At 37.0% G+C, this 25,023-nt stretch overlaps 1 protein-coding gene across 2 annotated transcripts in view; it reads left to right on the top strand.

Moving 5' to 3' along the window:
• Window positions 1-25,023, top strand: part of GALNT18 (polypeptide N-acetylgalactosaminyltransferase 18) — a 208,817-nt gene that overhangs the window by 105,487 nt on the left and 78,307 nt on the right. For both annotated transcript variants that reach the window (XM_042882083.1, XM_042882084.1), the window contains one exon: window positions 8,930-9,096. In XM_042882083.1, the coding sequence (XP_042738017.1) occupies window positions 8,930-9,096 (167 nt within the window). The remainder of the gene's footprint in view (window positions 1-8,929; window positions 9,097-25,023) is intronic.

Here is a 25,023-nt window from a genome sequence, read left to right as displayed (position 1 = left end):
GAGGGAAAATAGATCTGTAACTAACAAGATACCAATGATAAAAGCGTGTCTGTTCTTATATCTCTTTAGAACTGACTCTTCTGAATGATTTCAGTCTATATTTTTTGTAATTGTGGGTATAAAACAAGACAGAAAAAGTGGAAAGTTGCTTTATCTGAAATAAATAAATTTTGATTGGTATTTTAAAAGAAATTCCAGTTTAAAAGGAATCATGATCCTCACTTAGGTGAAAATTTTAATTCTTATTTAGCTGTCTGCCAAAAACATGCGAGACATTGCAGTATGTTTATAGACACATACATACAAAATGTCAGATTGGTAATGATAGCTTAGGAAGATTTTTCCCCTTACCCTTTATTGTGGTTCCGAAACGAGTGGGTAATCTGACACTGAAAGGTAGCAAATTCTAGTACTGAGAGGAAATGAAATGCATTGTCAGGTAGCATGTCCACTGTTTGTTGCATATATAGCAAGCACTCTGTGGAATGCTGTGTTACAGGGTATTTTGAAAGTCAGGCTTCTGCAAAAAAGAATTCCCAGTTCTGATATAGAAATTCTCTTCTGTGTGAGAGCATGTATGTGACTATTTCAGGAAAACTCTTACCTCATAAGAGTATATTCTTCACCCCAACTATCTGCTGCTAGGATTGCTAGCACCTATTTTTAAAGCCAGTTACATTTGTCACTTCTGGAGTCTGAAGAGAGCACGGAGCAAGTAGCGTGGAGATGGAGTTAATCAAATTCCTGACTGAAAAGCAGTAAAACACATTGCTACAGTTGCTCTTAGAGAAGTCTTTCTAGAACTCTCATCATCAGTGTGGATTTAACAATGCTTAGTGCTGCTTTAGGCAGCGTGACATAAGAATCCTAGCAAAGGCTTGTGGGGAGTTCGCTGAAGGAAGTGGTATTCTTACAGATACAGCAGGTGAAACTGAGGAGGCAGCTACCTTGGTGACTTTTCTCAGCCGTGTGAGTTTTGAGTCTTGGGTGTTTATACTCAATAATATGATTAAGGATTGAATATTGAGGAAAAGACAAGCAGTAGTAGAGAAATGAAATGAGCTTCACTAAAGGAATGTTTGGATTGGGAAAGGAGGAGAGAGTAATAGAACAAAGTAAACATCAAGAGTCTGTGCAGATTGCTGAGTCTGTGGTACCAGCTATGTGAGACTGCATATCTATGCTGTACTCATGAGATATCTGGATGACATGATGCCCATGCTGTTTCAGCTTCTTATTTACCCAGATTAGGGAAATTGGACCTATATATCTTATTTTCTAGGTTGTTATTTTTTAAGAAGTGAGCACCATAACTTTATTCAGCTTTCTCCTTAGTGTTAATGTTCATTTTAGAAGGCAGCCTAGAAGTGTGTACTTCTGGATATTGAGAATAAAAAATATCAAGAAATTACTATTAATTTTAATTTTAATTACTAAGAAATTGTGTGATTTAAGACATCACACAATCACACAATGGCCCAGGTAGGAAAGGATCTCGAGGATCATAAATCTTCAACCCCCTCTGCCACAGGCAGGACCACCAACTTCCCCATTTAATACCAGACCAGGTTGCCCAGGGCCCCATCCAACCTGGCAGCCTGGTCTAGTATTAAAATCCTACATCAAAGACATCAAAGTCCTCCTTCACACACTGTACCATTGAATTGAAGAACCAAATACAACATGTAAGCCAAAATAGAAATAGGCTCAAGAAAGGTGCAGTCATCAAAGAGTTTTAAGGAAAAATGTAGTGGACTTTACTGATAAATAATAACTAGCAGTCACAGATCTCTCGTCAAAATTTGTGTTCCTGCAAAGTCTCTTGGTACTGAGAAATACTGTAGCCCCTTTTAACATCATACTTACATGACTCAGCTGTAACCTTCATTCTGTCTACAGTGCTCATATCAGCATAACTTAAAAACACTGGGGAGAATTGCTGATGCTGTCTCTCACAAGGCATCCATGTATTTCCTTGTACTGCAGCTGGGCACTGCTGTTTACCACCCATATAGCCATCTGTTAGCCCATAATGTGTCTGGGTAACAAATAAGTGCTGACTCTAATGAGTTTGGAAGCATTGAGGAAAGCAGTATTGTTCTTACTGAGCAGGGGAACGGGGTAATACTCTATACTCATTATAGTTCTGTTGTGCTCAATTACCTTAAGTAGGGCAGACAGCACCCACAAAGCTTGTCGTGAGTGAAATGTTGAACAAAATCAAACAGAAAGGTGTTAATAAGACGTAGGTTATTTAGGGATCCCAAACCTGTGTACCTAATCTTCCTTTCAGTGGATGCAGTTTAGGATTCTACTTTGTTGGTTTGTAAATTTCTTGTTGCCTGATCCAGTGCCTTGAAGCTGAGATGTGAAAGAGCAATAACATTGTTTTTTCCTTATATGTTGAGGGAGTGAAGAGTAGTGGGGAAAAATAAAGATGTATAAGGGAACCCCAGTAGAGGAATTCTGTTGCAGAATTCTGCTCCTGCAGAGCACATTTGTTATGAATGGAGTGGCTAAAGGAACTTTTTCAATGACTATTATCTACAGTCAACCAAAGATCTTTTCCCTTTGCAAAAAATGGTGTTTGTATGAAGAAGTGAAGACCGGAAGGGGGGAATTTAAGGGTGAGATTGTTTTTCCTCCTTGGAGATGGCTAAATCTGTGGTACAACATTTGGCTTGCTGCAAATGTGCCCTTTTCCCAGCTGAGTCAGTGCTGTTTGGCAACTAGAAAAAGCAGAGAAGGTGCCCTGTTTCTTTGCAGAGAAAGGCTTGGATCATTTTGTAAGTGCTTCTTATTTCAAATGGTTCACCAATGCCAGGTTGTATTGCTTTGAGTCTCAGTTCAGCAAGGGAAAATGGTAGAGGCCTTGAAGAGAAGCATAGTTGGGGTCGGAATGGAATATGCAGGATATTCATAGAAGTGAGAAAATTGAAGCCTTTGCTCACTGAGGAGAGTGATGTGTTTTTAGAACAAAAGCTGTTTATATGTGTACATCTGTCCGAATGTCTGTGCTGCTGCCAGTATTGTGGTGATACATGCAGACCTGTATGTAGTATATAAAACAGCATCTGTATAAACTTGCAGGTTTTCCTTTATTAAAACTGATGTAAGAAAAACATGTGATCCCTAATTGTAAGGTTCAAGTTAGGAATTTGTTAACTTCAATTGAGCTTAAATGATCATGTATCCATGAAATAATTCTATTTGACTGGACTTTGTTAGTGATGTGTATGACTCCATGTTTGTTTCACAGAGTTCTGTTATTTCTAATTGTAATAGGCAATCTAAACACTGCATGCGGTGCTTGATATTTCAGAGGATTCCTTTATGAAGAGCACAAAAGTCTGGTCCTTTTCTCATTAGATTATTTTGGATAGAAGTCCTAAAATTACCAAGTTATTCAGCATTGTTGTAAAATACCTGGTTCATTCTCTACTCTTTAATTCATTTCTACCATTGGTTGTTCTTTTCTTCAAATTGAGTCATAGCAGTGGCCACCTTCCATAATTCTGGTTTGTGTTTTGGTGCATCTGCCCAAATGGCTCTTCTAGAAGTGTTTAATATCACTAGCAAATCGGCTGCAGTCTCGAAGTTGTTATAATAACCCAAGTTAATAATGCTGTACACTTGTTTCTGCACTTCCATTTTCTCCTTTAACTGGAAGAAAATGTGGTGTTGTAATTCATGTTCACTTTAGCTCTCGTTATAACATGACTTTTCTTTGCTTGACATACATTTACATTTACACAGGATTACCCCAGTCATAGTACTATAAGAGGCTAACAATTTTTGGCCAAACAGGTGTACAGAGTTCTCCTTATGTTCATAAAAACTGGGTTTTCTTGAGATCATAGGATCCCAGCTCGCTGTTCTAAATGCTTTATTCAGTGAAAGGTAATGGTTTTAAGTTTAAAAAAAAACAAAACTAATGCATCCTGCCACATAGGTTCACAGAATCATAGGGGCTGGAAGGAACCTCCAGAGATCAAGTCCGACCCCCTGCCAAAGCAAGTTCCCTGTACCAGGTCACACAAGTAGGTGTCCGAATGGGTCATGAGTATCTCCAGAGAAGGAGACTCCACCACCTCCCTGGGCAGCCTGTTCCAGCGCTCTGTCACCCTCACCTAAAGAAGTTCTTGTGCGCATTTGTGCAGAATTTCCTATGTTGCAGTTTCTGGCTGTTTCTCCTTGTCCTGTCTCCACACACTGCAGAAAAGAGTCTGGCCTTGCCACTCTGCCCCCCACACCTTAGATATTTATAGGCCTGGATCAGGTCCCCTCTCAGTCTTCTTTTCTCAAGGCTAAACAGACCCAGTTCACTTAGCCTTCATAGGGAGATGCTCCAGGCCCTTCACCATCTTTGTGGCCCTCCACTGGACTCTTTCCAATAGATCCCTGTCATTTTTGTACTGGGGAGCCCAGAACTGGACACTGGAGAACTGGAGAACAGTACTCCATATGTAGCCTTACCAGGGCAGAGTAAAGGGGGAGGATCACCCCCCTCGACCTGCTGGCCACGCTCTTTTTAGTGCACCCCAGGATGCCATTGGCCCTCTTGGCCACAAGGGCACACTGCTGGCTCATGGCCAACCTGTCATCCTCCGGGACACCCAGGTCCATCTCTGCAGAGCTCCTCCCCAGCAGGCCATCCCCCAACCTGTACTGGTGCATGCAATTATTCCTTCCTAGGTGCAGGACTCTACACTTGCTTTTGTTGAACCTCATCTGGGTTCTTACCACCTAGTTCTCTAGCCTGTCCAGGTCTCACTGAATGGCAGCACAGCCTTCAGGTGTGTCAGCCTCAAGTTCTTAAAATGACACCTTAACCTCAATTTTTTTAGTAATATGCTTCATTGTATCCTGTATTTAAAAAAAAGAAAAAGAAAAAAGTAAAAAAGAGAAGTTCTGACACAATTTAATGATTTAGACTGAAAGTATGTTCTGTTGGTGACTGTGATACTCATGTGGCACATAAGTAAAAGGTTCTAAAAAATTGCAGGAAGTACTTTTTTCGTAACGTTTGTATTTGTAGAAGGTCTAATAGATAACTTATTTTATTATTATTATTATTATTGTTACTTTTTATTATTATTTTTATTATTAATTTATTTATTAACACAGGAATCATTCTTGTTTGTTGTTCTTATTCCATAGTTATGCTAAAATTATTTTAATGTGATTAGCTGAACTGCTATATCACAATGCATGTATTCAAGATGAATATAATTTTCTCATGGACAAATATTTGAAAGAAGATTCATAATGTATGCTGTCCTCCAGCTGCCAGAGTTACGCTTGAAATAGAACACCAGGAGTTTCTCTAAATTTCTGGTAACCATGACAACAGTTACTTTAGTGTTATTAGCCTGGTGTAATTTAGCAGGGTTAGTTGTGAGAGGTAAATTTAGCTACAGTGCGATGATACTCTTTATTGTAATTTGAAATCATATTTAGAATTTATATTTTAAATACACTTAATCCTCATCCTGAAGTATGTTTAGTACTTTGTGAGCCTTACTTTGCAAAAGGGAGTGACTGAGACCTGGACAAGTTGGGGGTTTGTCCAAGGCCTCAGAATGAGTCAGAGGCAGAGCTGTAAAACGTGTACATTGCTGGTTGCCATGCAACTGTGCACCTCTTAGGGCTTAATGGATGCCAGAATTTGAGCCACATAATTTCCTCCCTTTTTCTCCATTCGGAATATATTTTATACATGTACACACCTGCCCCTTCCCTGTAGCTATTTCTTTTTCATTCCCGAAGTAAGAAATTTTATTACTCATGAAACTTACCACAAAGACAGATGCTCTTGTGAAACTGCACAAATTCTGTGCAGAAACTAAGTTGGGTATGTTTAATTCCAATTTCTAATTTGTTTAAATAATAGCAAGAAGAAAAAAAGGAGATAATTTTTACTGTCATGAAAGTAACAATGGAAAATGCAATTTTCTTAAAGCTTTACACACTGAAAGTAAAGATGATAGATGTGCCTGATGGGGGGGGGGGGAAGAAAGAAAACAACAAGAACAAAACAAAACAAAAAAACCCACCATGAATTCAATTTAGGAGTGTACCATCATTGAAAAAGAATTCATTTGTAAAGCATTTTTTAAAAATTGGATGTGATGGGAGCTTAACTCTGTTCTCATTTATCATAGGCAGATATCTTTTGATGTATACTGAGGCAAAATAGGAGTCAAGTGACTTTTGTATCTGCTCTTGTCTTGTATAAGGTGCCAAACAATGGAAAGTTGTGTCCACTAATATTTAATATGAAAAAATGTAAATGAATGCAGGTAGGAAAAGTAGTACAAGTAATTTCTTTTAAATAGATGGAAGAAGTTTTGTTACATTCCAGCTTATGCATTAATCTATGGTAGGGCAAGTGCTTTTGGGGGTCGATTCTGTAACAAGGGTTTGTTTTTTAAATATAATTTGTCACTGTACTTTCTTGCAAAAGTGTATTTGACATATTTCAGCCTTGGCTTTATTGACAGAGGGCAAAATTCAGTTTTTGAGGAAGTAAATCCTTTGAAATTTTCTCAGTCTACTTTAATTGTAATTTAAAATATTTTCCAAAATCACTATTGCTCTTTGCCTATTAGGTGACGTTTTAACATGTTTGCTAGAGTTTCCTTTTTATTTTCTTTGTACATCAATACTGCCTGTGCTATATAGATAAAAGATTGACTATAGCTTTGTTTGCTGTGCCTTTATGTACCTATACATTTTTTGCTGCATTAAAAGCACTGAAATGGCAGGTTTTGTAGAGTCCCTATAGGCTAATACTGAAAATTATTTCTAGATGCTTAAGACATCTGAGTAGTTCATACTGCTTTCCTTTTGAGTCCTAATTTTCAAAATTTGGATGAAATTTCAGTTGTTACGTCAGGGAGAAATCTGCAAGTTTTATGAACTTGTAAAGGAGACTACAATTTTGCTAGTCATTATTTTGTTTGACTCATTATGTCCATGCAGATTTGTGCATCTGACTTACGTGTAAGAGATGACACGTGCAAAGTAACATTATCCAGATTACAGTGCAATTTATTCTGTTCATGCAGAATGGCATGCACATACGAATGCATGAGCAGATCTGCTCTTTGGTGATTTAGGTCTGTAATAGGACTTAGTATCTCCTGGAAATTATGAGATTTAGCATCTAAAAATTGTGATGGGATTGTAATTACAGGGACCTTTGTGCAACTATGAACCTGAAATATACACCTTGGAAATCATGGAATCATAGAATGGCCTGGATTGAATAGGACCAGAATGATCATCTAGTTTCAACCCCCTGCTGTGTGCAGGGTTGCCAACCACCAGACCAGGCTGCCCAGAGCCACATCCAGCCTGGCCTTGAATGCCTCCAGGGATGGGGCATCCACAACCTCCTTGGGCAACTTGTTCCAGCGTGTCACCACTCTCTCTGTGAAAAATCTTGTTTACCTGTTGTGGCACATAAAATTCACAGTTGCCAAAGATTCTTCTTAGTTATGATGGCGCTGAACCTGAGTTGATTTGTGCCTGTTTTCCCTGCTCGGTCATCTAGGCAGGTTTTTAAGCACTGCTTTAAGAGTTCGTTTGCCTTAGAAGCTGACCTTCTTCTAATAAATTATTTCAGAGGTTGAAATACTCACTTTAGGGTACAGGAGACAGATGTGGAAAACTATCTGTTCTTGAGAAGATTTGGAACCTCATATGTCAAAAGGTGAAACTTCATGTGTACATATTAAGATGATACTATTTAGTCTACAGAAGGCTTGGGGAGATCTTGGTGGTGCCTGGTACCAGCACAAGAAGCAATTCTTTCATACAGAGGCAAAGAGAAAAGTACCTAAGACATGTAAGGACTTCTTTACTGGGATTTCCATCAAATTCAAATTAGAATAGAGAAAATTGATTGGCCAGCAGAAGTTTGAATATTGTGTGTACATCCATAGTATTGCATGTCATATGTCCTGGGCACTAACTCTTTCTAAAAGCTTTAAAAACATACCTATAAATTAATTATCTTGAATGAACTTTGTTTTTGTTAGTCTGGAGAGTGATGAAGAATGCCCACATGCTATTTGTCTCTATTCATTAACTCTACAGATATTTAAAAAACAAATAAATGAAAAAAGTGACTCTGTCTTGTAACTGAACATGAAATTGAGGTAAGGAGTCATATTCAAGTGTGACTTAAAAATTATTTGGCCAAAGTACGTATTTATTGAAAGAATAAGTAAATAGAAATGCAGGAAAAGGGTAAGAGAGCAGTCATCCTTCTGCTGAAACTTTCTGGCAGAGCTTGCAGATAAGTTTTCTATCCTTGTACCTTTTTTTTTTTTTTTTTTTTCTGTCTATACAGTCTGTCTGAGCTTTTTTATCAAAGGTGTTGTTTGGAGCTGGATCTTTTACTGTGTTTTTCTTGAGCTGAAGAAGTTCCATTTCTTGACTGGTAGATATAACAGCAAAAGTAATTAACTTGGCTATCAAGAATATGCTTTTCAAATTAAAGGGCAAACTATTTATTCTTGTCTGTTCTGTTCAGAAAGGCAATGTGAACAGCTGCAGCTGGGAACTGCATATAAACAAGAGTTTGCCTTTGGTTTGCAAGCTAATTTTTCAGTGTTTTGGACCTTGAGTGGAAAAGAGAGCTCATTCTATGCTTTGGCTTTGCAGATAGTTTCAGGAAATTGTTTTCAAAGGTGACTTTTTTGGGGGGGGACTAATTAATCTCCTTCTTGCCTATCAGTGCTCTGAGCAGGCACAGGGATCTTGTGATTACTGTCTACAAAAGACGCTTGCTTGACCAGGGGGTAGATTTCTCTGAAGCAATTCATGTTAATGTTGTGACTTCCAAAGTTTACATCACTATTGTTTTGTTTTTTTTGTTTGTTTTTTTTTTTTTTTGTTTTGTTTTTACCTTTTTCTTCAGGTGCAGAAACCTTACGTTTCCTGACAGACTTCCTGAGGTCAGCATTGTATTCATATTTGTTAATGAAGCTCTCTCAGTGATTCTGCGCTCTATTCATTCCGCTATTGACCGGACTCCAGCTCACCTGCTCAAAGAGATTATTTTAGTTGATGATAACAGTAATAATGGTAAGAGATTTTGGTTGTCCTTTGTTGTTTACTTTCATAGAAGTTGGATCATGAAAAAGAATCCTTGAAGTCTGGTTCCTATTCATGCCACTAACATTTCAGAGCTTTTCAGCGTGTTTTCTCCTTTCCTCATATCGCAACTGGGCTTTGTCTTCAAATATACACAACTGGCTATGTTTAAAAAGAGAATGTACAGATATAGAATACTGTTTCTTTATGTTTAAGGCGTTTTGTAAGCAGAATTTTGAGTATAATGACAGATCAAAGATCTAAGATGCTTTATGGTTCTTGGTACTTTAGTATGCTTTGAAGATTCTATGCTTTCTCTTCTCTTCCTGTTTCAGTTGCATGGTTTCATGTTCTTGTGTTTCTTAGACGTCTCCTTTAGACTGCTAATACCTTTTCTCTTTCTCTTATTCTCTTCTCTGTTTTGTCTGTTCATAGGTTTTCATTGGCAACATTTATCTTGCTGCTTTTCTACCATATTAAGATTTTGTTGTCCATGTTCTGAAAGACTGGACTGCTTACTTCTAATTGCCCAGGCTTGCCTAGTTTTTTTTGTTTGTTTGTTTGTTTGTTTTTTTAATGAGCCCATGCAGGGCATTATTTACAAGTCCTATTTTCCGGTAACTTTACCAATGAAATGTTAGTAAACATAGTTAGATTGACTTTTATGATTTGACTTTGCTGTGGGGGGGTAATTCTGATCTACTAAAATACAAAGAAAATCTGAGTTTGTCCGGTTGAAATACAGCACTGAACAAAGGGTTCCCCTATCCTTACCACCCTTACAGCTGTTACGTCATTCCTGAAGCTAGATCCTGTGACTTGTTGCTGGTCATACATCTATGTTGGATTTGTATAGCAGAGAAACTTAATTGTAAACAATTAAATAAGATCTCCTTCCCAGGCTATACTTATCATCATTTCTTTTTCTGGTGGCTATCAGCAAAGGAAAATACAAAACTCTGACTCTTTAAGCATGCACTAAACCCAACAATTTGATTTGGGTTTTATCAAATGTAATTCTAGTCCCTGTGAGTATTGCTTTGTTTAGGTTTACTGAAGGCTGCCCAAGCTGTTGTGGAAACACCTGCTCATGAAATAGTGAAGGTAAATTGGCATGCAGGATTTATAAGTTGTTATTCTTTGTTTATGGCACAATTTATGGTGTAGCAATGTGATAAAAAATTAAAAGAAAAATTGCTTCAAGCAGTAGACTTTGAGCAAAGTAAAACAAAACCACACTTACAAAACTGCCATGTGTGCATGCACATATGCATAATTCAGAAATTTTTGAGCTGAGAGCAGATTTTTGTTTTGTTTCAACAATGCATTTCACATATGGTTTTGTTGATGCGCTACTGCTGCCCTTGATTTTCCACTTGGGAAGAATTTTAGCAATACAATATCAATACATAGCCCATGGTCGTGGGCTTTGGAATGTGTTTGTAAAAACTTCCTGCAATCTTTCGAAGAGCTCCAGCTATTATAATGCTGGGATCTCGGTGAATTTGATTGAGTATTGGCGCTGCAGTGCCTGAGGCCTCTTACAGACAAACTGGTCATAAGATGATCACGGATGAAGAAAAATTATTTGGCTGAAAAAAGAGGTTTCTAGAGTTTGAATTTCTTTTTCTTAGTGGCCTAACAAATACGATTCTTGCACTCTGCTCTAAAAACTTCTAAAATTATTTTCTATACTATTTATTACCTGAAATAAATAAGAAACCCCAGGGACCACTTAAACTTTCAGGAAGACCTGTTCAGCCACATCTTGTGTTTGTACTAGCATTCATACTATGCAATATGGTATTTTTATGATTGACTGTGCTTTTTATTCAGGACTACCTTTCTTCTCCTCCAGCACCTCATTTCCTTACATTCCTGACCCCTAACAGAAAGACAGTAATTGAGAGGAAAATAATTGTTGGTTTGGCTGCCTTGTCTTGGTTGTGTATGTCATTCTTGAAAAAAAAATCACACTGTGCAGAATGGTACTTAGTTGCCTAGAAAAATATTTCAGGATTTGCTACTGATCCTTGCTGTGGTTTACCTTGGCAGGTGGCTCAACATCACATGGTCCTTCTCTCAATCCTCTCTTTTAGTGGGGAGAGGGTGAGAACTGGGGAAAAAAAAAAAAACCAAAAAACAAAGTAGAACTCATGGGGTGAGATAAAACTGTGGTTTGAGAATGTCTATATGAATTACTATGAATGTCTATAACAAGTGGAGCAGAAACAATTGCTCACCATCCCCTGACCAAAACCCAGCTAGCCCTTCAAGCAGCAGTAGAGAACTCCTGCCTCCTGCAAAACTCCTTCTGCTTGATGTCATATGGTATGGAATATCCCTTTGGACAGTTTAAGTCAGCTGTCCCGATTCTGTTCCCTTCCATCTCCTTGGGCCCTTAGCTGAAAATGGCGTCAGCTCTGTACAACACTGCTTAGTAGCATGTATAAACATCAGTGTGTTTTCAACTCTGTTTTTCTCCTAGAATCAAAACATAGCATCTCTGAAGAAAACAGTTCCATCCCAGCTGAAATTAAGGCACTTCTCCAAACCTTCCTCAGCTGTATCTTCCCCACAGTGGTAAAGTTCCTACTGAATAGATTCCTACCTAGATTCTCTTTATCCTAGAATTTATGCTGAAGGCTTGGTAATAGCATTTTGAGATAGATGTTTGGTAGGAGGAGTGATTATAAATATGAGTAGGGTCTTTTCTGTTATTAATTTAAATGTTGAGGTATTTATTGTACTATTCACTTTTACAATATTCTTTATTTCTGCTTTTTTCCTCCTTTTTAGCATCTCTGAAACTAATTATTTGTTTAGCGTCATTTTAAGTATTTGTTCGTTTATATAGCTCTTCAGCTTGTGGCTGTTAGTGCTTGAAAGGTAAGTCTGTTACTCAGTTTCTCTGTGAAGTGGCCTGACCAAGCGAAGCTTGCTTTGTGCCTGCATCTGGCTCCAGAATTCTCAGAGATCTGTGGGAAGCCTCATTATAAGCACTGTGTTTGCTCTGATGCTTTTGCCAAGGATGGCAACTTTTATACCTTAATGTAAGATTTTTTTCAGTGAGGCTGTGGCCATGGATCTCACAGACAAGAAATATCACAGTATGGGAAGTGACTAGAAAGAAGAAAGTGAGAACAAAGATCAGGCAGAGTGCAAATGATCATGTTTTATTTTGAGCCTCTTGCACTATTTGGTTGGATTTGCATAGCAGAAAGGTTTAAAACAAAAACAAGTACTGTGGTTGACATTAGAAGAGGGCACTAGGATTTCTTGCTTTTGAGAGGGCATTATATGCTGGTAAAGCAGCTTAAATTCCCCTTTTCAGTCCAAATTTTAAATTTAATAACAAGCACCCGAATTGTTTCCCAATTTCAATAAATCTTGAGTGTTTCAGAAAAGAACAGCGGTAGAACTGATTGCTTGTTAAAATTCTGGAAGGCTGATTTCAGAAGCCATATATTCAAGTATGGGGCCAAAGCCTGTACCTTTATCTCAAACGATATAAGCCCTAGTTCTTCATGCACTTCAGGGATGTGAACCAGGGATGTGATCCCAAACCTGCCAATGGTTAATTAGACCTCAGAAATGTACTTAGAAAAAGCCTTGTCTGAGCTGCAGACGACTGAAATAGCATTTTATTCACCCTCTGACTTGTCCTGTCCTGTGAGGACGAGTTGCTGACCTGTGCCAGTGGAGTTCTGCCCTGGCTTTTGAGGTTTTTTTTTGCTGACATTGAGCCCTTCTGCATTATCAAGCAGATCCTGAAGGTATTTTAAGCTGATTTGAAATCTATCTGGAAGTTATGTAGTGAGTTATGATGTCTTCAGCTTTGTGGGGAGGCAGTAAGCATTAATGTGTCCAGAATATGTATGATAAAATTTAATGTTATAGCAATAATTATCATTCTCTCCAACATTTTTTTTCCATATTAAAGTTAATAAATGTTGTAGTGGAATCTTGGCTTTCATAAAGTTTCTTCCATTTTCTCTGAATCATTTCTAATGAATGAAATATTCAAACATGTTCAGTTTAACCATTATTGTTCTTTGTCCCGAATCTTCCTTAAATACAGGTATTGAATTGCATTGAAATTGCTGAGCGTCAGATTTTTTGATTTATAGTGCTGAAGGTAATGAGTGAAAAGAGGTAGAAAGTGGTCACATGCTACTGTATCACTTTTGAGAGCTTTGCATCATTGTCCTCAAAACACTGAACAAAAAGCTTTTCAAAAAGCATCCAGGATCAAGATTTTCATTAGAAACATGTTTCTTCTTTGTTAACATTAAATAGATATTTGAGAATATGAGGTTGCCTGGTTTATTTTCTTTACAAAAGCAGTGATAAATCTCAGAAGTACTGTTGAAATGTTTGCTAGGTTCCCTACTACGGCCTTCTCTGAAGACGGCTTACTTGCAGGTCTAACAGCTAGATAGGAGTGTTCATTTAAAAAATAATTTTAAAGTTATGTTAATAGCAGTCTCCTGGTGTTTCAGTTCAGTTCTTCTGTCTGGCTTCTTGTTCTTCTCTTATCTCAATGCTAAGAAAATTAAAGGGCTAATAAGTGACTTAAAAACAAGGATAAAGCCAAACTTTATTCAGACATGCATTCGTTTTGAGGCTGTGGATTATGCATTGTGTAGACTTTGATGTAGTTGTAATGATTCGTTTGCCTTACAAGTTAGAGGACTTAATTCTAAAATCTTTGTTATAAGCAAATTTTCAGTCATGTTTTCATGAAGGATGGCTGCTTAATGCTAGGAAGGAATCAGATACTAGGAGGACCAGGAAGTTGGGCCCATTTTAAGATTTGAGATTAGATTTTGCTTTGTGTTTTAATAGTAATAACCTTTAGCACTAAGAGTTGAATAAATCAATTTTGACAATTCTTCGAGTGCATGTTTACTGCTATGTGTCCTTTGCTGATACTAGGACTGGAATGAGATGTGTCTGGTTTGTGTGCCATCTGCTGTAGGTGCAGGAAGAAAACTACAAGCAAAACATAGTCCTCTGGTTGTCTATTTCTGCAGCCAGCAGAAGTTAGCAGAATGAGCAATCTTGTTCTGATTTTGAGATGTGAGGTGGTGAAATCTCTGTACATTTGTTCATGCCCCAGTGATGTCTAATAATGCAGCTCAAAACTAATGGCAAAAATTAGGAACCTCTAATGTTAGTGGATTTTCAGATTATTATGAAGATAGCAAATCCTGGAGATTATGTTCTGGAGTGGCTTCAGAGTGTTTACTCCTTTTTCTTGTTGGTCATTGTGATACTGTATTCAATTGCTTCTTCAAAGGACAGAGGTGATGGAGAGGTGATATCAGAAGGAAGTAAGCAACAGAGCAGAAAAGAGAAGTATACTGCCAATAAAGAAGGCTATCTTCTCAACTATTCTTGCTACTCTTTTGCTTTAACTTGTCACTCTTCATGTCTTTTTCTCTTCCCATGTTCCTTTTTTCTGTTTCTCATCCAGTGGCAATATATAGCTTTGGTCTCAGTCCAGCTTTTTTCATTCCATCCTGGCAGACTTCTCCTTTCAGATGTTCACTTCCTCACATCCATTCCATACATCTCATCATTCCTTATATGAGCTTGTGTTCTTCAGTGTTCTCAAATTCCAGTGTGTCTTCCCTTCTTATTTACTTCCTGTCTTCTCCACCCCAATATTTTGCTCCTCTTCTTCACAAAGTACATTTTACTTCTCTATTTTTCTTATCATTCAGCTCCCCTATGCTGTTAGCCTCAGAAATTAAACTTCTGATTCATCAATGCATCCACCCCTGCTTTCACTCTTCTAGCAGCATTCTGCTCCTTCCTCCATAGTATGCTTTACCATGCTCTCATTTTCCTAATTTTTTTTTCTCCAACTCCATTTTGGTGGTGTTTTTCCATTTTATGAGGCTCTCATTTAAAAATGATTACGTAGTATCCTTTTGGATCAGCGTTTCTAAATCTCTTATCTCTGAACTCTGTGCTGTATTGGACTCAAATGTTGATTTTCACTCAGTCACACTTAGGAAGAGGATGATGGCATCCCTTGCTGGAGGTAAAACCAATTTCTAGCACTGTAATTATAATTATGTGAAAGATATTTGGTAACCAGAATGCAATTTTCTTTGTTTCGTAATAGCAACTATTGCATTCTTTGTTGCTAATGTGGAGGGTCCTTAACAGTCATTTTCTGGAAGATCTGGAAAGCTCCATTGCTCTGAGGGTGACGTGGACCTGCATAACTACTGCAACTAAGTGTGCCTCTTCTTGTGCATCCCAGGGAACTCTCATGTCTATTGGAAGAAGCATTTCAAAAGAACAGCTATTCTAATAATTTGCAATCTAGTTCTGTCTGCTTATGTGATTGGAAAAGCAAACTCTAAATGTGTTTGCAAACTGATAGTGTAACCTCTGTCCACATCAGAAGTCAGCAGTGGGCAACAAAGCTTCTATTGCAGTCTCCTGTCATCCGAGGTTTTGATTCAAATAATACAATGAGCTGAATTTTCCCAAGACAGCAATTGTTGGAAGTTAATATGTGGTCATCTTATCTTTTATTCCATCCCCAAGGCAATTTAACTCATTCAATCCTAATACACTTGCAGTCTTGCAGTACAGTAAATACCTTTTTCTGTATGTCATGTTCAGGTATAGGAAGTCCAAGATCACAGAGCATCCTGCATTTTCCATCCTTGCATTCTAAAAGCAGTATTTTCCATCCTTGCAGTTTAGTGTAGGCAGCAGAATAGAAAAATAAAGTTATTTTATGCAACTCCAAACATTCTTATGGATAATAATTTTTTTTTTTTTTTTTCCTAATAAGACAAGCCCATTGCCATGAAAGGTAGTTTTAACATTGGAATAACAATGTATCTGATTTCAGTGTGGGAGGAAGTAATTTATGTGTCATCTCAGCAGTATCTGTATACCCTATTTAATCCTAATGGCATGTAGTTAAGTGCAGTATCTAAACTAATATATGACAGAAATACTGGCATATTGAGTTAGAGAAGAAAATCTGTGGGTGAATTCAGCTGCAAAGTTAACAACTTTCTTATATCTTTATTTTTTTTTTTTCATTGCAAATGAAACAAAGCTCTGCTGGCCTTTCTTTAACTGTGATTTTGTTTTAGCTTGAATCTTCATTTACCAGTTTATATTACGTATCTTTTCCACGTACACTGTGTGCTTATATAGGTCAGAGTAAACAATGCACAGTGACTGTTTCCTTGTTCCCCAGACCCTGGGTCTGTTCTGCCATCCTTTCAAGACACAATCCTTAGTGTGAGCAGTCACACGTGCTGTCAGATGATGAAGTTTCTGTGTAGTGATAAATAGGTGCATAATGGCACCCCGAAATCTTTCGGAAGAACAAATTGAGCCAATTCAAAAGAAATATCACCTATGCCAGTTGTGATTCAGAAACCACACATGGTGCACAGCGTTTGAGACTGAAGTCAAATTTAACAAGAACAAGCTAGTATTTAAGCTCTGCTAATAGCACTGAGGAAATCAACCCATGCGCATAGCAGGTGATGTTCTGTGCAGTGATGGCATTCTGACTGTGAGAACACTAGAGTAAATGCTGCCTCGTTCCTCTTCTCAGTACAGTGACTGTGATTTTTAGCATTAAAATGATTAGAGATCTCAGAATTGTGTGATTGAAAATGTTTTTATTTTTCTCTCATCTTTTCCTTTCTCAAGAATTCTTTCATCTTTAACAGATTTTGTAGCCTTTATGAATGCTTTGACAATTTCCATAGTTAATATTACCAAACAGGTCTCATTGAATTTAAATTGCAGGCATGTGGATAGATCCAGTGTAGCGACAAATAGCCCTGTAGAACATGAGGGGGAAATGCCAATATCTGTTAATGTCAAAATTGATGACTGACTTGATCACAGATTATTTTCTTTTGACATTTTTTTCTTATACGGTGTCTAGATGTCTCCCTATGTGCAGTAGGATTTGCATTTTGTACTGCTGCTTCCATTTGTCAGAAAATCTTGATGTAACTGCAAACTGCTATCAGTTCTTTCCAGATAACTTACTGTCAGCTACTTCATTGTTCTTTTGCTGCTAAATGACGCGGTCTTTTGGCCCAGTGCCTGTCTAATCATGTCTGATGTTCTGAGCCAGTCTGTTCAAGCTGAACAAATAGTAACAGATTTACATATAGGAGAAATAATTTGAATTTTTTTTTTTTAAAGCTGAGCTTCAAACAGCTTTAATGCTTTATGAAGCTGTAAAAATACCATATATCTAATCAAATTGTGGTAATGATTTATGAAGCTTAAAGGTAGTCCTATGGCTAACCTCAGATCTATCAGTTTTACTTGTTATGAAACAATTATTCCTTCTGATAATTCTCTAATCTCAATACTCAGTCAACGTGTCATACACACAAACTGGAAAGACAAAGAAGTCTTTTTAAATAAAAAAATAAGTTGACAGCTCATTTACCAGAAAATAAAGAAGTTGATAATTCCTTTGCCAGTACATGAACATGCTTTCTATTTTTTATTACCACCAGCAAGTGCAACGTATTCGTGGGGGGATGTAGATTTATTAAATAACATTTCAATCAGTCCCGAAAAATTTACTTATATCCTCATGCCATATATATGCCTGTGTCTCCCTTATAGCTTTAAAATTAATTATTCTATGAGCAAGCTTAAAACACTGCCCTGTAGCCTGCATCTTATATAAGTTGTCCAAGCTTCCTTTTTAGTGATATTTGCACTCTTGAAACTTTTTTGTGCCTTTGACAATCAGTTTTGGAAATGGAAGTGAAACTATAGTGTAGCAATTTGTATATGTATGTGTTCTCTCATCTCATAGTTTTCAAAGGAAACTGTCTTCTATTTACGCATTTTCTACGCATAAAAATAGAAAAACTTAAGAAATGCTGTTGCAAAAGTTGTGTGACTTCTTTCATAGAATCATTTGAGTTGGAAGGGTCCCTTCAAGATCATCTAGTCCAACTCCCCTAGGATGAAAAAGGATTCCTAATGTTAGTTCTGGTTGCTAGGAACCCCTGCCCAGCTTCATCTTGAATGTCTCAATTTCTCACAACAGTATTTTGTACTGAGAGTAACTCTGATGTATATACAAAACATATTGCAGAAATAACATTAATATGATTCTCTACGCTGAGTATTGTATACAAGGACAGAAGTGAAAGAAGATAGAATCATAGAATCACCAAGGTTGGAAGAGATCCAAGATAACCCAGTCCTGCCATCCATTGATCATCAGTATTTCCCATTAAACCATGTCCTGCAGTACAATGTCTAAAGATGCAGAATATCTATTTCTGGAGTGTCTAAAATAGATTCTTGCTGAGACCTTCAATTGTCAAGATAGTGTGAACACTATCTTCCAGATGGGGGAATCTGGAGAACTGCTGGACACTGGAATTTTTCATTCAATTACAAACAAATCTTTGGAAACTCTACTTTATAGCACAAGTTCAATATTAGACAAGGAATTTGAGGAGAGCTTTTTCACCAGAAAAAGCAGTAGAGAGATTAGGAATTTAGAATTGTCATTTGCCAGCTTCTTAAGTGATTGAGAGACGCAAAAGAAGATGGTAGTCTGAAGTTAATGGAACGTCATCATATGAGAGGGGAATGATTTATCTCTAGTATAAGAAAGAAAAATAGTGGACTCCATAAAAAAAAAAGGGAGATTTTATGACTGAAAAAAAATCCTTTCTGCAGATCCAGAGACAGCTTAAAGGCAAGAAAAAAACACTGAAAATATTTTCTTGCTGGTGTTTTGGTTTTGATGTTGTGTTTTGTTTTGTTGTTTTGTATTTTTTTTCTTTTTTAGAACTACACAGTGCTAGTGCTATCTGAAATAAGTGGATTTTGAAATTTTAGTCTAGTCTGTGCATTTGCTTCAGCACTTATGTCTTCCAGAAGAGAAGAATAGCAGAAGAGAGCAAAGTTCCAGGAAACCTCAGTACTTGGTAAAGAGTATCATCATATGTAGATTTCAATGGCATTCCAGTAGCATGATCACATAGATCACAGGAATAGATGTGTGTCAGATGAAATAAAGAGAATTTGTATTTTTAGTTCCATTCTATGAGTTGTTATACAGTAACATAGTGGTCTACAATATCTGATACTCTGTTGATACTAAAATGTGATAGGACTTTATGCAGCTGACTACACTTGAACTGATCACTCTTCTCTTGAATTCACATGAAATGGGAATAATTAACTCTACTGCCATATGCTCCAGTAGGAGCTCTGGAAAGAGTTTGATGTCAGGAAAGACCGGAAGTTTACATCCTTGAAAATACATTGTGTAGAGTGTGAATCACTTTGTTTCTCTCATAGATGTTTGCACAACAGCCTGGAATAGTCTACAGAGCTGCAGGCATGGTGCAGGAATGAATAGTTCGGCAGAAGACAGATCATTAAATCCAGTTTTAGGCAGTCGGAATTATCATTTTACTGCACACCACAGAATTGGGTTTTCTGTTGGTTTTGCAAATGCGCGTTCATAGTCCCTGAGGTGAGAATGGCATAATAATCACAGTTTTCAAGTTTCCATCACAAACAACTCTTCTTGAGTTCACTTTCTTAAAATGATGCTGAAATTAATGTAGGCATGATATTAAATCTAAAGAACATGAACGCTCCCAGTTTAAGCAGTTGAAAATCAGTTTTAAAAATGGATGAGTGGAAAAAAGAGGAAATTGTTTTATCTAAAAAGCTGTTTTTTGTGGGTTTTTTTTTTTTCTCTCTTGTATATATACATTTTTTATCAGCACTGTCCCAGTTGTTTTGCCTGGTTTTAGCTTCCAGGGCTAATTGTAAAAACAATCCTATTTGCCTCCTATGATTTTCTTTTTCATAAGTAGGTTGCATTCTGTGGTGTGATGTAGGTTTTCCTATGACGTAGAAATATTATCCATAAAATCTTGTAACTAGTCTAGAAAATCTTACTGCAAAATGAGATAAATGCTTTGGTAATGTTAGATTAGCTTCCTTGAATTAGAAATGGATCATTGCTAAAAGAAAGAGCTGTATTCCTAAATACCCCTGGAACCTCTCTGATATCTTAATTCTTATTGGATGTTTCAGCTCCTTGGAGCTTCCATCCTCAGGACTGAGTGGCAGGGACTTTCAGGAAAATGAGTGCAAACCTAAATACAACTTACCTTCTGGGTCATAGTTCTGAGTGCATACTCAGTACATTAGCCATGTTCAGTATGTGTTATTTTTTATCACTTTTTTCATAAGGCAACAAATTAGTAAGTTGGAGGTCTTTTAAAAATATATAAAAGAAAAAAAATCTCACGGGAAGTGAGTTAATAACGTGATCTATTAAACTAACCTTCATTTTATGGCCCTAACCTGGGAACAGAGAGAGAGAAAACTTAGTTATTATAAAATGGAAAAGAGGTCTAATGATCTTTCTTTGCTAAAGAAAATGCCCTAGAAAAAATATTCCTATTGGATCACAATACATCAAACTGAGTTTAATCAACTGTGGATTGCTGCATAATATTTCAATCAACTTTGGATCAGGAAGAAGGAAAGCAGAGGAACTGTTCAGTTAACTGCATAAGACAATGTGTATTCTGTAGTCCATTTGGCTTCCTGAGACTGGATTATCAAAATACACAAAGTCGCATGAAAACCACTGCTATATGATTTATGTCTCACACATAGAATCTTATGTACCCTGGCGTATGACAAAACATATTCAACAGATAGAATTATTTTTTACGGTACTGCATAGTGTTGTATGTTTAGGGTTATTTTCTTGAAAGAAGCAAAGCCCTCTGGATGTGCTATTCCCTGCTAGTCTAGTTGACCTTTTCTCTTTCTATTCGAGCAGTAAATGAAGATGATTCATTTAATCCAAAACAATGATCACTTACTTTGCACTAAATATTGCCTGACTTCATAGGTCTTTACGCTGGAAATGGATTTTGTGTCAAATAAGTTTCAAACCACACTAAAAAACTTCTTAACCTCAGCAGATTGCTTTAGATGACAGAGTGAATTGTTCTGCTAGTTTAATTTCCCCTACCTATCCATCTCCACTTAAAATAGGCAGATTTCTGGTTCTTGCAATTTTTAAGGGTTTGTATCAATGTGGAATCCGCAATTCTGTCAGTTTCATATGCGCCCATTAATATAGAAATTCCTGTGATTTGTGCTGTCTGTGGTGGGAGAAAAGTGCTTCCTCTGCTTTTATGTATTATTTTAAAAGTTTGATACTGTTTTTAGTATCAGGTGATTGATTACTTGTGTAATTAATCTGTTATCTGCTCAGTATTCCTGACTAAAAAGTCCCATAAAAACATCAGTAACTATGAAATAAATATGTTCCTATACTTATTTCTGTACTTTTAGAAATGATGGGGCATCTTTTTGAGTCTTAGATCCTTTGCTTAAAGATACTGCTGAAACTGAGGGGTAAGCTCTGCCTGCGATACTCTGTTTAACAACAAAATCCTTGTAGAAATTAGGTGGCATCCTAAAAGTGGTTTGATTAGTGACAGCTGAGAATTATGCAAATTATATAGACTGAAAGGCCAGTTTGAAGGGAGTATAAAACAGATCTTAGCCTGCTACTTTTTAATTTCTAACTATAGGGATTTTGCATTAATTCTGGGAGATCATGCAAATCAAGCTAATATTTTCTGTTTCTTTAGTTGTAAGAGGCATCAACTATGCTCTGTCAAGTTTTCTAGATTACTCAGATTGTATTTGGCAACACTTCACTAGAATTCTGTTTCCAACTGTCTGTTTGCCCCAAGAGATAAAATTTACATTGCCTCAGTGTTGAGCTGCCCAGTGATAGCAAGAGCAAGCACAGGAGCATGCGGAGCATAGCAGGAGGTCAAGAAGTGCTAGGAGTGGATCTAGCTGCTTGGAACAGGTGAGCCTTCCCATGACAGGAAGGAGTCATAGCATACAGATATCTGGGGAGGCATGCAGGGCATTCATACCTTTCTCTGTGGGAAATAAATGCCTCTCCAGTGCATGTCAAATCATGGTTCCTCTGTGGAAGTCTTCTGGAATTTCACTCCATGCTCAGGTCTGTCCCTACAGTCAGCTTTCAGGCTCCTCAACATGCTTGCTTGGCATTTCTTTCTGTAAAATCATTTGCTATTGCACTGTTCTTGGCACAGATGCAAAAACTGGGAAAAGTCAGCTCAAGACCATCTCCCTTAAAAATTAGTCCTCTTTTGACTTCCTAATCAAAACTCTTCTAACAGTCCTCTTTCATTCATTCAGGGCTGAACACTAATCATAAAGTCTAATTGTTTATAGCCAATTGTTTACAAGACTATATGTGTGATATAGTTTTGTGATTTGTATTATGTTATGAGAGATCACTTGGAAACTCTTTGGGTAAGGTACTGTTTAGCAGAGTTCGGCTCAGTGTGAGCAGTAACGGATCCCATCCTCCTTAATGCCACTGCAATCAGTGAGAATGTTGTTTGTTACTGCAAGTTATGAGTAGGAGCATCAGTGTCATGGCTTCCACAGAACTTCTAGTTTATGGCAGATTTGATATATTCTTAGAAAATAAAAATGAAAATCCAATCAGAGACTGTTAGTACTCTGAAAACTGAACTGGGTGAGCCACACATTCTTGTAACCCTATTCTTTTTAATATAATTGAGAAAAATGCAACCAAATTCTTTTTTATCTGAAGGGCAAATCAATGCAAATAGCTTTAGTCTTCTTCTTTGGATCAGTATTGTGATCTGATTTTAGCAGAGTTTGATTTGTATGGGCTATATCGTATCTTTCCCTGAATCAGGTGGTGCGATATATTTGACTTTTTTTTTTCTTATTCAAAACATAGAAGAGATTTTTTTTCCCCCTTCTTTTGTTCAAATAGATATATTTGTGTCTTAACGTGATAACGGTATTTTTCCTGCACTTTAGTATTTGAAATGTTTTTTCTCTAACTAGCTCTTTCCTTTTTTTGATTGGTGGTTGTGTTCCCATGGTTTGGCAGTTGGACAATTCTGTGCTCTGTATAAAAACTGTTTTTGTAAATGTTACTGATGAATGTGTAGTGTTTATAGCCTGCTATTCATCTTGCCAAATCGTTGAAGCTGTCATAACCCTACATACTGGTGTAGCTGGTGTAGATATTCAGTATTGCTCAGGGGATGATACTGCATTTTCCAGTAAACTTCTGTTCAAAGAACGATCTTCCAGCTCGGTGATGGGAGATAATGCTCGCTGTCGTCCTATTGCCCCATTGAAGTTTGATCTTGAAATACCAAATGCAAAGTTACAGCAATGAATTTTCCTTCTGAAATGTGTTATAATTTATTAATGCTAAAAAGTCAAGAGTTCCTCTTGGCCTTTAGGCATCTGAGAAAGAAATGTTTTCAGTGAAGGGTTATGGGGAGAGTTTCATCTTTTATTGAAGTTCTATTGTTTTATGCCTTACGGTTCTTGTATGTAGTTAGTCTGAGGCAAGTTATTTTTAAGTTTTCAAACACAGTTACCCAAATTTAATTTCCGTATACATGACTGTGATGTTTAACTGTGCCAGACTAATGTGAACTGTTAATTTATTTGTCTTTACTGTGTGCTTCGTTTCATCCATCTCTAAAGAACATTTGACAATATTTACTGAGTAAACCTAAGAAAAGATAGAACAAAAATGTATCAGGATGATTTTCAATATAGTTACCTGTGCTCTGGGGCAAGAAGAAGGACTAGGTGATCTCCTGAAGTCAGTTCAGTGCTGTTCTCTTTGATTCTATATTTGCTAAACTATTTTGGACTTTAAATAGAAGAACACTAAGGCATAGATTGTAAACAATGATTAACCAGCATGTGGATTTTCAGGGGAGGGATTTTACATTCTGATAAATCTTTAATAGTTTCTGACCCTCATAACAAGATTTCAGGAGCTGTTATTCCTTTTGAAGGGAAGGTGGGGAAGTTGGGACCAGTAGTATGAAACTCTGTGTGCTTGTGGTGGATTTTATTCTAATAGAAATAGTTTCTGACCTCAGCATTTGGAGACTTAAACAAGTATGGAAAAATTGGATTCTCTGAAAGCCCTTAAACAGTGCTGTGGATGTTACTGTGCCAGTAGTCAGAAGTAGAGATATTTTTAGTATCTTGAATGTTTTAATGTTCAAAATGATTGAGAGCCATTGACTGTGTCCACACTAGCAAATTTTTCTGAGACTTGGTTTTAAGTGGAGGCAGCCCTATATGCCACTAAGGCTCTGCAATGCATCTGAATTTTATGTGGAGAACATACGTAAAAGCATTCAACGCTTATTCTTTCAGGAAAAGATCACAATGTTTCTTTTCATTTATGCCTACTCAGTCACTGTCAGCAAACAAATAATTGCAAAGCTTTAGCCAACTATTGCTGTTGGAAGACTTTTACAGTAAGGAGCAACTTCATCTTGATGGGTATTTGTTAACTGATGTACGTAGTTTTCAAGTGGAAGGATTTTATGGTTTTACTTAGTCACTGTTATGCAGGGTTACATAAGTATTAGTGAAGTGTAGATTCTGTCCTATTATCTCACTATCTGTGAAACCATTCATTCTGCTGAATGCTGCTGTGTTTAATCTCTGTGGATCTATGAAAATCTGAAAATTTATTTTCAGTCACCTAAGCATGAACTTAGAAATGAAACTTCTGGTATCTAGTTCTAAAACCTTGACTCTTCACATTCAGAAATGTGCATTTAGGTTTTTGGCCAAATTTTACATTGTCTTGTATTGTTAAAATCTTTTTTGGTTCATTTTGGTGACATTTTAACTGGATGTGGATACCTCACAAAAGTGTTCAAGGCCTAAAACATATGCATCCTAATTCCTGTATTGCTCTCAGACCATCTGCTCAATTTTTGTCACTTGTTCTGCGGATGCTTGCTGATTTTATCAGAATATATA

Source organism: Lagopus leucura, unplaced genomic scaffold (assembly GCF_019238085.1).
Source record: "Lagopus leucura isolate 7727_CA_CO unplaced genomic scaffold, USGS_WTPT01 Super-Scaffold_100033, whole genome shotgun sequence".
In the NCBI taxonomy this organism is placed as follows: Eukaryota; Metazoa; Chordata; class Aves; order Galliformes; family Phasianidae; genus Lagopus; species Lagopus leucura.
This window is presented reverse-complemented; position numbering and strand designations above follow the sequence as displayed.